This window comes from Dipteris shenzhenensis, chromosome 3 (assembly GCF_047967505.1).
Source record: "Dipteris shenzhenensis isolate YYH24624 ecotype China chromosome 3, Dip_SZ_1.0, whole genome shotgun sequence".
NCBI classification, from domain to species: domain Eukaryota; kingdom Viridiplantae; phylum Streptophyta; class Polypodiopsida; order Gleicheniales; family Dipteridaceae; genus Dipteris; species Dipteris shenzhenensis.
This window is the reverse complement of record NC_141598.1, coordinates 38,349,826-38,363,384: the sequence shown is the minus strand read 5'-3', so window position 1 is coordinate 38,363,384 and position 13,559 is coordinate 38,349,826. Positions and strand designations below refer to the sequence as shown.

General features: G+C 42.7%; 1 protein-coding gene across 2 annotated transcripts in view; it reads right to left on the bottom strand.

Annotated features, from left to right (window-relative positions):
- Positions 1 to 2,647: 2,647 nt before the first annotated feature.
- LOC147903762 (dynein regulatory complex protein 9-like) overlaps positions 2,648 to 13,559 on the bottom strand; it is a 40,663-nt gene continuing 29,751 nt past the window's right edge. For both annotated transcript variants that reach the window (XM_087372931.1, XM_087372932.1), the window contains exons 6-7: positions 3,067 to 3,251; positions 2,648 to 2,985 (exon numbers count right to left, since the gene is read on the bottom strand). In XM_087372931.1, the coding sequence (XP_087229057.1) occupies positions 2,730 to 2,985; positions 3,067 to 3,251 (441 nt within the window). In that variant the 3' untranslated portion in view covers positions 2,648 to 2,729. The remainder of the gene's footprint in view (positions 2,986 to 3,066; positions 3,252 to 13,559) is intronic.

The following is a 13,559-nucleotide window of genomic DNA, read 5'->3' as shown; positions in this document are numbered from 1 at the left end:
CTTCTATGATTAACCAAATAATTACACTTTGGTCAATACCACATAGTTTTGAACCAAAGTCCTAAGAATATCAAGATGACTTGTTCTGTTGGAGAGATGGTGTACATATACACCTTCTTGGTGTAAAAATACACCGTTTAAGTGCATGCCTTTTTTAATTACAATTGGATGCCAACTTGTTTCAACCAACTTTATGATGAAGGGTGGGGCTTGCCCCCCTATATTGTCACTGGGGAATCCAAGTGGAAGCAAAAAGTGCATGTAGAGGAGAGAACTTTTTGTTTTATATATTTATTTATTTATTTATTTTTATATAAATATGTATATGTATATGTATATGTATGTGTATGTGTATGTGTATGTGTATGTGTATGTGTGTGTGTGTGTGTGTGTGTGTGTGTGTGTGTGTGTGTGTGTGTGTGTGATTTGATATCTTTTATAAAATTTTCCAAAAAACAACTCAAAAGATGCCCAAAAAAAAATTCAAATTTTTTTCAAGCATGTGGCTTTAGCCATATGTGCCCCCCCAGTCCCAAACATGTGGTGTGAGCCACATGTTCCCCCCCCCCCCCCAACATGTGGCATGAGCCACATGTGCCCACCCCATTCACATTTTGTACCTCAAAATGGAGGTTTTTTAGAACAATTGTTTTGTACCTCAAAATGGAGGTTTTTTAGAACAATTGTTCACATTTTGAATTTTTTTAAAAAATTAACAACATAAAATGAAAATTCCTCAAAAAAATGCTTGTAGATAAATTTTATGCAATTAAATTAGGGTTTAGGGTTTAGATCTTAAACAAAGAAACTTATTATATATTTTAGGATTTAAGATTTAACTTTTAAGATTTAGGGTTTAGCATTTAGGGTTTAGGGTTTAATGTTTAGGATCTTCGATTTAGGGTTTAGGTAAAAAAACAAGAAAATATGCATATCCAACCATGAAAATGATATCCAAAGGATATAATGATTTGCACAGGCCTTAACCTTACTTAGGTCTAAAATATTATGCTCATCAGAGATGGGTCCATAGGCTAGAAGTATACTTATGCATATTTTTTAACACTCATGCATGATTCATGATAAGAAACCAAGAAATATGCATGTCCAACCATGCAAAAAATATTGAATACTTTATAGAGCCTTGAATCTCACTTATATTAATGCTTGTGCAAAGTATCAAGCCCATTAGAGATACACATAAACTAGAAGCATAGTCATGCATATTTTGTTTTGTTTTCTATTTTGAGGGATGGTTACTTGTCAAGTAAATTATTTTATAAGCAATTAAATTCTACTTTCCATTTCCATTGCTAACCTTTGTTTCTTTGTTCACTCTACATCAGGGTTCAGGTGTGCATCAATGGGCTATTAAGTTTCCAATTGTGCATTAACGGGTTGCAACAAAGTAGACTAATGACTCTAGAAGAGATTTAGAGACATAAGAGAAAATATCTTATGCATCATTTTCAAAAAATCCTTACACCACCTCTATGTTGATAGCAACAACTCTTAGATTTTCATATACATGTTATCTAATTTATTTACTATTCAATTAATTAATAATAACAAATTAATTAGTAAATGATTATGAAATAATTTGATAAATAATTAAGGAGGTATTTAGCAATTAAAATTATATAACATCCGTTTTAACTCCCAAGAACCAAGGCATTTCATACGCAAAACTTCTTTACAAAGAACTCTTGACTTATGATTTGCTATATGATGAACTCTAATAGGTCCCCCCAATTGAAAAGAATTTAAAAATGTATTAATTGATGAAAAAGGAGGACGAGAAGGTTTTGTTGGAAACGGAAAGGGGGTGTAAAGAGAACTCTGATTAATGAGGACAAATCTTTGTTTATAAGGCAAGGGACTCCTCCCCTCTTATTTATGACAATAAATATTTACAACCCTTTTACAACAATCCTTTCACAATATCTTATGTAGCCTGACGGGTAGACCTTATGAGTGTGTAAAGGATGTCTTCAATTGAAATCCCCCTTTTACATAAAGTTTTAAAGTTATCCCGTTAACCTTAGCTTAATTGCGCTATCTACACCTTTTCACCTAAGAAATAAATTGAATTTTTCCATTGAAAAATAAAGGCCTTTCCATGAGATTAAGAGCCTTTGGGAAAGGTAGCCAAGAAGCATAGATCAACAAGCTGATCGAGGAATTAGGTGAGAGCCATTTGGGGAAGGGAAGGGAGAGGCGGGGGCGGGGGGGGGGGGCGGCAAGGGGGGCGGGGCTTGGTTGTGGTTGCAATGAGAAAAATATATGTCAAATACATATTACTTAAACTAAAGAAGGAATCAAAAAGTTGAAATGGCCTTTCATAAAAGAAGTGGATGGAAGTGCACGTATCCTTCGATAAAGGCCAATAATCCATAAAGAAGGATCAAATCTTACTTTGTTCATAAATATCTTGGTCAATGTCCCATTCCATCTGATGTAGTCTATTGTTTCTACATATGCTGAAATGCTCAATCTTAGAGAAGCATACTACCAAAGCAACAAGAAATGTCAAAGCCAATAGCAGATATACTAGTATGAAACTTTTAGATGCTACTTTATACTAAAAGGAAATCATCAGAATATGTGCCAAATGCATAAAATATACAAAGAGAAATAATTTCTTTACTGCTTTAAAATAGGTGCTCAGAGGCAAGGAAACATCTCAATTGGGACAGCTGCAGGAGAATAGGTTTGTCACGTTCACAAATCTATTTCTTTTTCTTACTTCCCTTCCTCTTGTCTGGATTCTTTTTCTTTTTCTTCTTCAGCTCCCTCCTCTTTTTGGCGATCTTTTTGAGCTCTTGACTATGCTGCAAGCGATCCTTATGACCACGCCATACTTTTTGTATTTTGACAGCTGCCTTTGACTGCGTCTCGAATTTTCCTAGCTCATCAATGTCGAGATTTTTCCATCTCTGAACCTCTGCCTCATACGCCTCTTTTTCTGCCATCTCTGCCTTGTACCTGAAAGATGCGTCTTCAAGATGCTAATCCTACATATTTGCTTTTAAAACATTGTAAATTCATGAGAACAAGAAAACTTACCTTGGTTCCAGCTCTGAGAGCAACTTCTCCTTTTGGACTTTTTGATCTCTCAGTTTATTCAACATCAAATCCATGTACTGAATGTCTGTGTCATGTGATGCTGCTAAACTGATGGCCTCTTCCATCAATGTCAGATTCTGCTGCTTCAAGAAATCCAGACAGACAGTATTCACCTGCTTTTCAACCTAGCAGGCAGAGGAATACTACATCAGGGGAGAAGCGAGGCTAACGTCCTAGACATCTAAACCACCTCTCTCTCTCTCTCTCTCTCTCTCTCTCTCTCTCTCTCTAGATCGAGGCAGCATTCCCGGCAGTGGATTCTCTACAGCTGATATTGGTGTTAAGTACTTCTATGGACGGACAAGCTCAGCCTCCACGACTTGCACTTGAGGGTTCCCAACAGTTGGCTTGCTGGTATTCACAAGCTATCACACAATTTGATGCCTTGGGCTTCTCCATAGACAAGATGCCACCATTCCAGCACAGTCTAAACTGGGTGCACGATGTGATAGCCCTGTTGGCTTAATTAATCTACTGCATGTAAGCAAACTATAAACAAAACGAATCCATTATCATGTAAAATGAGCACGAAGTAGAAGAAACATGATCGACGTTTTATTCCATCACTTTCTCCTCAGCTCTACCATGGTTGACACCTACGATCACGTTCGATGCAAATTGTTCGATATTAGTGCGGTACTAACGAACTAAAAAATCCTAGGCGTACGTCTGATGGTACATTCGATACCCCAAAAAAAAAAATAGATTTTAGAGTTTTGGAGTAGGTACTTGTACAAACATGTAATATAGGTGCTTGATGGAGATAAAGAGGGAGAGAGATGAAGATGCTTGATGCAGCTTGAGCCTCGTCACTTGTTGGAGATGGAGAGGGGAGAGTCGAGAGTCAGAGTCAGAGGTAGATGCTTAGTGTGAGATCATAGTGAGGACTCAAGAGAGAGGGGGTCTATATGGAACCTTGCCATTTTGGGAGGCCCAAAATCAGTTTGGCAGAACCACCACCAATAACAAAACCAGTCATCCAAAACAAACGAACGCAAAATTTTATTTTATTTTTTAAATTATTTTTTTTTAATGAACATAACATACCTGCAACAAGCTCTTGGATCAATTGCGATTTGCTCTAGCAGGCCCTGGATCAAGCCCTAGATCACCTAGAACTGGCCCCTGGGTAGAAACGAATTTTCCTGGCAGGCTCTGGATCACCTAGAACTGGCCCCTAGGTAAAAACAAATTTTCCTGGCACGCTCTGATCACCTAGAATATGGCCCCTGGGTAAAAACAAAATTTCCTGGCAGGCTCTGGATCACCTAAAATTGGCCCCTAGGTAAAAACGAATTTCCCTGGCAGGCCCTGGAACCTCCTGGTAAAAAGCGATTTGACTCTAGCAACACTTGGCAGGCTTTGGCAGCTCCAAACTAATGATCTGACTCCTCTGGAACTGATTTGGCCAATTGAATCTAAAAGAAGGGCTCCCCTCCCTTTTAAAGCCCTATGCTCCAAAAAGCAATGTTTTTTTATTTAAAAAAATTGCACCACTCTTTTGGCCCCCCTGTTGCACACTTTGGCCCTAGGAATTAATTACCTAGTAACTCGGCGCACATTCACTATTTCCAAGGGCCCACTAGGAAATTTTAATTCCCCAAGTCCCGCCCCGCGCCCATGGCCGAACCCTCACGCCCCAGAGACTCAAGGCAGTCACGCACAAATTACGGGAGTCACAAATCAAAAGTCCCATAATTTCACATCTGCGTGGCAGACCCCCCTCTTGAAAGAAGACAAACGTCCTCGATTGCCTACAAATAAAAACCAAGTGGAGACACTACAATGTTTGTTAGGCAAAAGACAAGCAAACATTCCACATACATGCATACATGCCATGCATACATGCATATATGCACTCACAAACAATATGCTCCTCACAATGTTCGATCCACCTCACGTATGGCCATCCCTAAGGACCCACTGCCAGTGGTACATCATGAGCATATGTAAACACTTAATGCATGCACATGGATACTCAGATTGTACTTCCCAGGGATAGTTCATGCATGTTTACCCACCTATGGTCATCTCTTCAGACCCACACTAGTGGTACATCATGAACATCCGAAGTACCCAAGATATCAAATCCAAATCTAAGTGGACAGCCAACCATGCCGCCAACAAATCACCAACAGTGCATATACGATTTGTAGAGCTGCAGATAACAAATACGTATAGCATTGCAAACCAAGTGACTAGTACACCCACTGTGACTAGTACACCACATACATCGCAGCCAACAACCGGCCAACAACGCACGACGTAGACCACTTCCAAGAATTGCACATCCGGAAACAAGGTCTAGGGGAATCCATTCTCTTTTTGTCGAAACCACATGACAAAAAAGAGCATTCCCATCTTGTTGAATCCTCATGACAAGAATAACATGCATATTCTACCGAAACCTCATGGCAAAAATAGAATTCTTATTTTTGTTGAAACCTCATGACAAAAATAGCAATCTCATTTTGTCAAAACCTCATGACAAAAGAGCATCCAAAAGGAGCAGGGAAAACACCATCATGCAAACCGTATACATCATCCAGAATCGGATGCCAAAAAGAGTGGCAGACTCTACCATACAAAATCCTTTTTACAAGTACCTGTATACCGCGCTATACAAAACTAGCCGTAAACAACCCACTATGGAATTAGGAACTCTTGCCCTTTGGAACATTCCGTGCATCCATGTGACTAGCCGGCTCCTTCCTCTTACGGTTGGGACAATCTCTGGACCGATGTCCCTCCTCTTTGCAAATAAAACATTTGCCAGCTTCATATAAAACGCGTCGTTCCTCTGGAAACAAGCAATTACGTTCATCCTTTTGACGATTATCTTTTCTATCAGACTTATCCCCACGAGATCCATTCTTAGATTTCTGCTTCTGTCCACCTTTGAACCCAGAAGTCCTCCCTTGCATCAAAGCATATGCCGTGCTAGCATTCTCGATAAGCTGAGACATATTGGGGACTTTAGTCTTCGTGCAGTAGTCTCTCAACTCCTTAGGCAGCCTGCAACAATATTTCTCAACCTGCTCAGTGAAGGAACAATCCGGTAGAAGCTAACAGGCAACAAAGCCGCCCAAAACTTGCTGTTATACCCCTCCAAATTACGACAATTATTGGAATCCAGCTCGTGCCAAGCAATCATGATATCTACTTCAAAAGTCGTGGTAAGCCACGCGGATGAAAACACCTTCTTGAAACCTACCCACGTGTTTGGTGCGGTGTTTTGCATAAGCATAGTGGTCCACCACTGAAGTGCATTCCCCTTTAGGAAACTTGCAGCCCGGCGTACTTTGGATGACTATGTAAAATTCCCTCTTGTGTAGGCTGCATCGAACTGCTGTAAAAAGGTCAAAGCCTTAAGTTTGTCCTGCACCCCACTAAATGTCTCAAATTTCATGGCTGCACCTGCCTCTTTAAAGTCCTTCAACTTCCCTTAAGTGCCAAATTGTCATAAACAGGTGCCTGGGCAAACGGGACAGCAGCAGTCACTCTATCCCCCACACTACCAGCATTAGGAAAAGCTGTACTATTCAGACCAGCACCCGAATTTTGCATATTTCCCAAAGCAAGGTTACCTGTTGCTGCATTAGGCATACATGTTTGCATCCCTGGGGCTGCTCCAACATTGGCATACATCATGTTCTGTCCCATGGGCTGTAAACTAGGCTGAAACCCAACTGTTTGACTAGCAGGCATACCCGAAAATTGGGCTTGTGGGCTGATGAAACACTAAACCACCACCAAAATAACCTGGCTGAACCGGGTGTGCCAAAACTCCTTGCTGTCCGGAAACCATGGAATGAAAGTTATTACCTTGAGTCGGCCCCGAAATCCTATTAGACTGTCGCTGACCATAGGGAATTTGAGAGGGCTGATCCTGAAAATTGACATGTGGTCGCTTGTTAGCTTCAACATCCCTATCCCCGTCATCAGGCTTCCTTTTCTTCGGCTGCACATCTGAGTTCATCATCTTCTGGAAGCGAGGATCCTGTGTGAACTACGTGAAAGCACTCATGAAACTCTGCATCTGTGCCTTGAAAAGTTCCACATCCTCCTCATCCGTCCGATCATCCTAAGCTCTGCAACATGCCAAGTCTCCTCTCCTGCACCCTGGTCACCACCAAGACACTGAGACATCTGCTCTTCCTCCTCAGTAAGGCTCACGGATCTCTCCGTGTGTGACATATTTACTGAATGGTATGTTGTTTTCTTCACCTAGTCTGTTGGACTTGCACCAAGCCAACCACAGGGTCCCCTCTTGAAGAAGTTAGGTGGATCTCGGCAATGGAACCACTAAAACCAGCCTCAACAATGTAGACAGTGGTAGGATCCACTTAATTACAGCATACACATTAAATAGACAAGTAAATATGCACCACAAAACAAATCACACGGGAGCTAGAATGCTCCTACTCAGAAACAAGGACACCGATTGGCCCCAAACGTTGGCGCCCCTTGCGGTATTCGTTTAACATTCATTTGAAGCCAAGCGGCTGATTACAAAGGTCTCTAGGAAGCTGCACCACAGGCAAGCCAACGCCCGCAGACTCCCTGTCCAGCCCACCCTGTAATTCCATGCTCAACTTCAAACGATGAATGGCATCCAATCACTAGACAATCCTGTATCCTCAGCCAACCAAAGCATGCAACAGAGACCCCAATAGCATCCACTGTCTGAACCACTCCTGCAATCGCACATCCAAGCGCCCAACCAGCCAAACACGGCTGAACACCTGCAAGACAAAGCCCTCAACAGCTGAACTCTAGTGCAATCAAACAACCAAACACTTCCCAACGAGTTGCTTCAATCTATAGCCTCCCTGGCCACTGCCCAACAGCGTAAATCAACCCTTCTTCGTGAGGAAAGAAACCCAAACGTAATAACTAGCCAACAACCAATCAGGGAATGGCAAAAACAAGAAAAAACAAGCCTTCTTCTACTCGGAATCCACAGAAGAAAGGTCACCCTGGCTGGAAAACCCTAGATCCTGCGGAGATAAGCTGATTCCGCCCTAGCACAGCCCAGAAGCAGCCTAGAATAGAACACCCACGCCTGGAAAGATACCAAAACCAGCCACAACACCTAGAAAGCTCCAGAAATCAGGTCAAAATCTCTTGCAGAGCCCGAAATCCTGAAAAAGCAAGTCGCATTTCACCCGGAGCAGCCTGGTCAAGTCAAGAACTCCTGGAACAGCCCTAACCTACCTGAATCTGATACCATGTGAGAGTTGTGAGTGCGAAAGCATACAGCAAAGAGAGAGAGAGAGAGAAGTAGTAGAATAATTTATTAGCGTCCTCGGAGGGCCAAAAATGACCCATGGGACCCGTCTCGATACAATGTAAAAAGAGTCTCCTCAAGGAGAGGGGTCAGGAGTCTATGAGTTCCTGACGACCGGTAAAAAGACGAGTGACAAAAGATCCCAATGCTGCCGGAGAGGCAGTGAAGAGAACTGATGTCAACTGAGCGGAGTCCCCCAGTATCTGCTGGTAGTCCTCCCTAATATGTGCATATCAGGGGCACTGTAGAGCTACATGTGCCTCCGTCTCAACTGTCTGCATGTCACAAAGGGTACAGACTCTAGCATGTCTAGGCTGGTGTATCCAAGCTCCCTGCTCAATGGCAAATGTATGAGATCTAGTACGGAACCTGGCGATGTTTCTGCGATATAGAAGGGGGATAGGTGTGCTAATATAAGACTGAGCATGAGTTTCTATGGACATGTATGTAGACCAACATGTGGGATTTATGTTGTCTTGGTAATATTCCAACTTTACCCTCTTTTCACTTGTCAACCAGTGATTCTGCAAAGTGCTCAGTAAAGACAGTTGAAACTCTTGCATGTTGACCTTTTCAGGCGGCATGGTCAAATATGCTTCCACTTTCCATCTGCTGAACCATTTTCTTATGTCGGTTGCCCATCCTGTGCAGATGACCTTACTTTTGTAGTTCCTTTGAAGCTTTGTGCTGGCATTCCATGCTTTATGAGGCAACCTGTCAGGTTGCATTTGCTGCACCTCTATTAGATATTGCATAACTCTGATCAATGCATGAAATTCAATCGGTCTCCTTCCCGTTTCCAACAGAAGTATTGAGTATGGAGTAGTGGGTTTGACACCAAGGTGTCTCCTTAAGAAAGCTTTTTGCATTTTCTCAATATTATTCCATGTAGAGGCTGAAATGCTGCCTCCCCATACTTCCACTCCACAGAGAGAGAGAGAGAGAGAAAGAGAGAGAGAGAGAGAGAGAGAGAGAATCAACACAAAGTCAGGCAATGCTAGCTGTATATACAGCAAGGGAAAACCCTAAAAACAGGAATAGAACAAGATCCGGAAGATGCCCTTCAATGAGGGAAGGCATGGCCATTTATAGGCCTGGCAAAGGCCGACCTAGGGACTGCCAAATGGCCAACCCCAGGGTCAATCAACCAACCCAGGCTGGATCCGTTGACACAACCTACTGGTCATTCAACCCGACCTGCTGGTTGGTTGACCCAACCTACTAGTCAATTGACCTGACCAGGGTCAAGCCCCAAAATGGGCTGGCCCTCCTTCCCTACAAACTAGGCCATAGTGCCCTGCCAAACAGCCCATAAATAGGCATAAACACTCAGTCAAACCTATCTTGAATAGGACGGGCACACCCACATAGAAGCCCTCACTCACTATGAGATGCACACAACTTTAACATAGTCATCTATCTCAAGAAGACACCTTTATACATCTGAGAACATAGCCAGGTTTTCTAAAGAGCATGCAATTATCTTGGTAGGAGACTTCAATGCAAGAAAGGTTCAAACAAATGACAAGATAGATGCTCAAACTGCAAATCACCTATTTCAAAGTCATATAACTTGAAGGGCGATATGTCTGTCTATTTGAAGAAATGGTTGACATTGGCTTTTTGGATACTAAACAAAATCTCTATAGAGCTCGAACACTAGAAGGCAACAATCCACAACAAGCTCGACAACTCAGACACCACCAACATCCATCTCAACAACAACGACAGCTAGGCAAAGAAAACAACAGAACAACTCCAAATGCATAATCAAGCATAATACAAGGGCATGTAACTAAATCGGTCCAGAGGAGTTGACAACAAGGATCAAAAGCACAATCAAGGGCAGTCCACTTGAAATTGGAAATGAGAGAAAAAGTGACAACCCTTATCCCAAATCCTTAGGAGCCTTTCTCTCCTCGTCGACTTTTGATCATCCTTGATGACTCCCGACAAAACCCCATATCTTTTGAAAGTCATCTATACCCTTATAAATTCAGCTAATGTATTGGGAGAATTTAGCAATTCTAAAGTATTTGAACAAGCTTTAGGAAAGCTTGTTCAAACTCTACCCATGTCCTAGGAGTTTGTTCATTTTCTATAAGGCTCATCCTTCCGAGAGAAAGGCTAGCCTCAAGGACTTGGTTATTTAGTGGAACAATTTTTAACCTATGTAGGTCTGAATAAATGTGTTAATGGCATTTTTTCTTCCATTCCCACTCTTCACCATTAAACACTAGTGGTTTCATGTCTTTCATAACATTGGAGGTTTCCTCAAACGAGACATATCCTCTGCATGCTAGATAAAGGTGTTAGGAGTGGTAACTTGAAGCACACTCCTTCATTCACTTTTTAGTTGCTCACCTTCACTTCTGCATTAGTCCTTGCTTCAATCTTTAGACGCAACTCTTGTAGATCCCTCATGAAGAGGTTGAAGAGATTTATTGCAATGGGAGCAAGGACAGTTCAAATAGTTAAAAAGAAAAATGATATGTGACTTTATAAAGGTCTGAAGACCTCAGCAAATGATGTGACTAAATTCATTGTGATCACCATGCAAAAAGGTCATCGAGGACGAATGCTCCGTGTGACGAAGATCTCTCTCCTGCCAATTTCTCAAATCAACTCACACACAGATGTGCATCCCTCAACCTCCAACACCAGCACTGACTTTTCAGTCATGGATTTAGAAGGTATTTGGCATTTGCACCATACCTCACTAGTTTCATGCAGGTGTTCTTGATGATTTTAGTGTGTTAGGAAAGAAGAGTGAGCATCTGGATCAGTTATGGTTGTATTTTGATAAGTGTCGATAAGCCCGGCTAAGCTTGAATCCGGCCAAGTGTGCATTTGTGGTGAAACAAGGGGTATTATAGGGTAACATCGTTTCAAAAGAAGGAATGGCATTGATCCCCCGAAAGTGGAGTTGTGCAAAATGCCATGGTTACTTGGAATATCAAGGAGTTGCAATGTTTTGCAGGTCAAGTTAAATGGCACAACCGCTTTTTACGGTATCTGTCATACACCACTTACCCGGTTGACGAGGTACGATGTTCTGTTTTTCCTGGGGGGTGCGAAGCAAGAAAGAGCATTCCGGCTACTTAAAAAGATACTTGTGGTGTCTTGGATGCTACAACCATGTTAATAGCCATTGAGCATGTTGACAAATCTGGCCCGTCCAAACCCTACGGGTTTTGAGCCACAAATTACTCAGGATCAAAATATTCGCCGGGTCGCCCAAATTGGCAAGGATAACACGAGCCATTTGGATCCCGTATATGGATAACACAAGAGCCATTTGAAGACAGAGGAAAGGTTGTGAGAATCAGCATATGCCTTGGCGCCATATGGGCCCAATTGGTTGTAACAAGAGAGAGAGAGAGAGAGAGAGAGAGAGAGAGAGAGTGGTACAAGGAATAGGGTTGGCTCTCCCTTCAAAAGGTGACTAGTATAAAAGGCCAAGGAGTTGACTTTGGTCTTCATTGTTGTATGCAACCTTTGCGAAATGCAAGCTCTCTTCTTGGTCATGTGTTGAGATTGAGGTTTGATTACTCTCCTTGTTTGCCTTTGGTGTTTGCCACGATTCCCCTTCACCTTCGTCTCCTTCTCCATCCCCTTCCCTTCTTCCCTCCCCCTCCTCTCTTTCTTTCTCACCTCCTCCTTCTCGGTGGGAACCCCATTGCAACGATCCGGTAGGCACTCGAGTGACACGAGTGAAGGCTTCACTACAAGGCTCCCACAAGGAGTAGCACAGGAGTGAGGAGCTCCGTCGGCACACTCTCAGTATCCCCACGACACGTGCGTCTCCGTCAGACCACACATCTTTGGCGCTGTTGTTGCACGTGAGAACGAGGTATGCTTTTGCGTTTGTTTAGCTTCCTCCCGTAAACAACCCACTGCACATGACCTTAGGCTTTGTTAGTGGAGATTAGGAGTGGATTTGAAGTGGAAAAGAATGAAGAAAGAGTGATTTTAGAGTAGAAAAGCTTACTTGTCGACTTTCTGCCCATAAAACCATTCTCATGCATTTGAGCTTGTTTTTTATTGTTTCTTGATGTTTGTTTGTAGTATCAAATCCAACTAAAAACACTTGAAAATGAAGATTGGAGTAGAATTTCGAAGTGGTTTTGTGTGCTTAAAAGTCCAACTTGTAGAAATCACTCGCTTGTGTGCCAAAAGTTATTGTTTTGTAATGTTTTTTGTTTGTGGTAGGTAGTTTAGGTCCTTAGAAACCCCCCTATGCTCACGAACTTGGAAAAGAACTTGAAAAACCACCAAGAATCATCAAAAGAGAGTCGGCGAAACTGTGTGTTCCAAGACAACAGTTCCTATCCCGCCGACCCGTTGCCTTAGTCTCTATCCCATCGATTGACACATGTCAATCACCTAACCCGCCACCCTAATTATGATTTTTTATAGGGGTTGCTATCCAACCGGCTTACCAGCCGGCACTATCACCACGATTCCTTCGACCGACGCCATTTTGATATCCCTTCGAGGCAAGCTATCCCGCCGGTAGTTAACCCTACGACCGGTGCCATCCGTCCGACCCACCGACCTGAATTATCCCGTTGTCCGGTGCTTTAACGTTAACCCACTGACCCGACGGCATACCAACCCAACCCAACCCGCCGACATGTCATCTGCTATCCCGTCGACCGGCGCCATAAGGCTAACCCTACGAGCCAGCTGCATACAGCTAACCCTCTGACCGGAGGGATAGCTCTAGGAACAAATTCTCTAATAGAAAATAAAGAACTAAATTTGAGGCAGGGTGTGCCTTCACAAGGATCTCATACATACACTTGAGGTCTGGGAGTATTTTGTCCAAGGAGCCTGAGCCCAAGGACAGCATTTCGAACTACAAGCAGCCCACCTTTCGCCCCAATCTTGGTTCAGCTCCATCCCAACTCCTGACGTAGTGATCCCTCTAGTTCAGACGAGACCGAGAGCTTGAACGAGGAAATGCAAGAACCAACTGACTCACGGGCCTCCGAAGCCCCCTACACAAGCATAGCTCTACCTCATTCTTATGCTCCTTCCGTAGCCTCTAGATTAAGGGGAACCATATCCAACATGTTCTGATGGTTAGGACGAACAGATTCAACAAAAATGCAAAACCCTTTTGCCAGTATGGCTATGG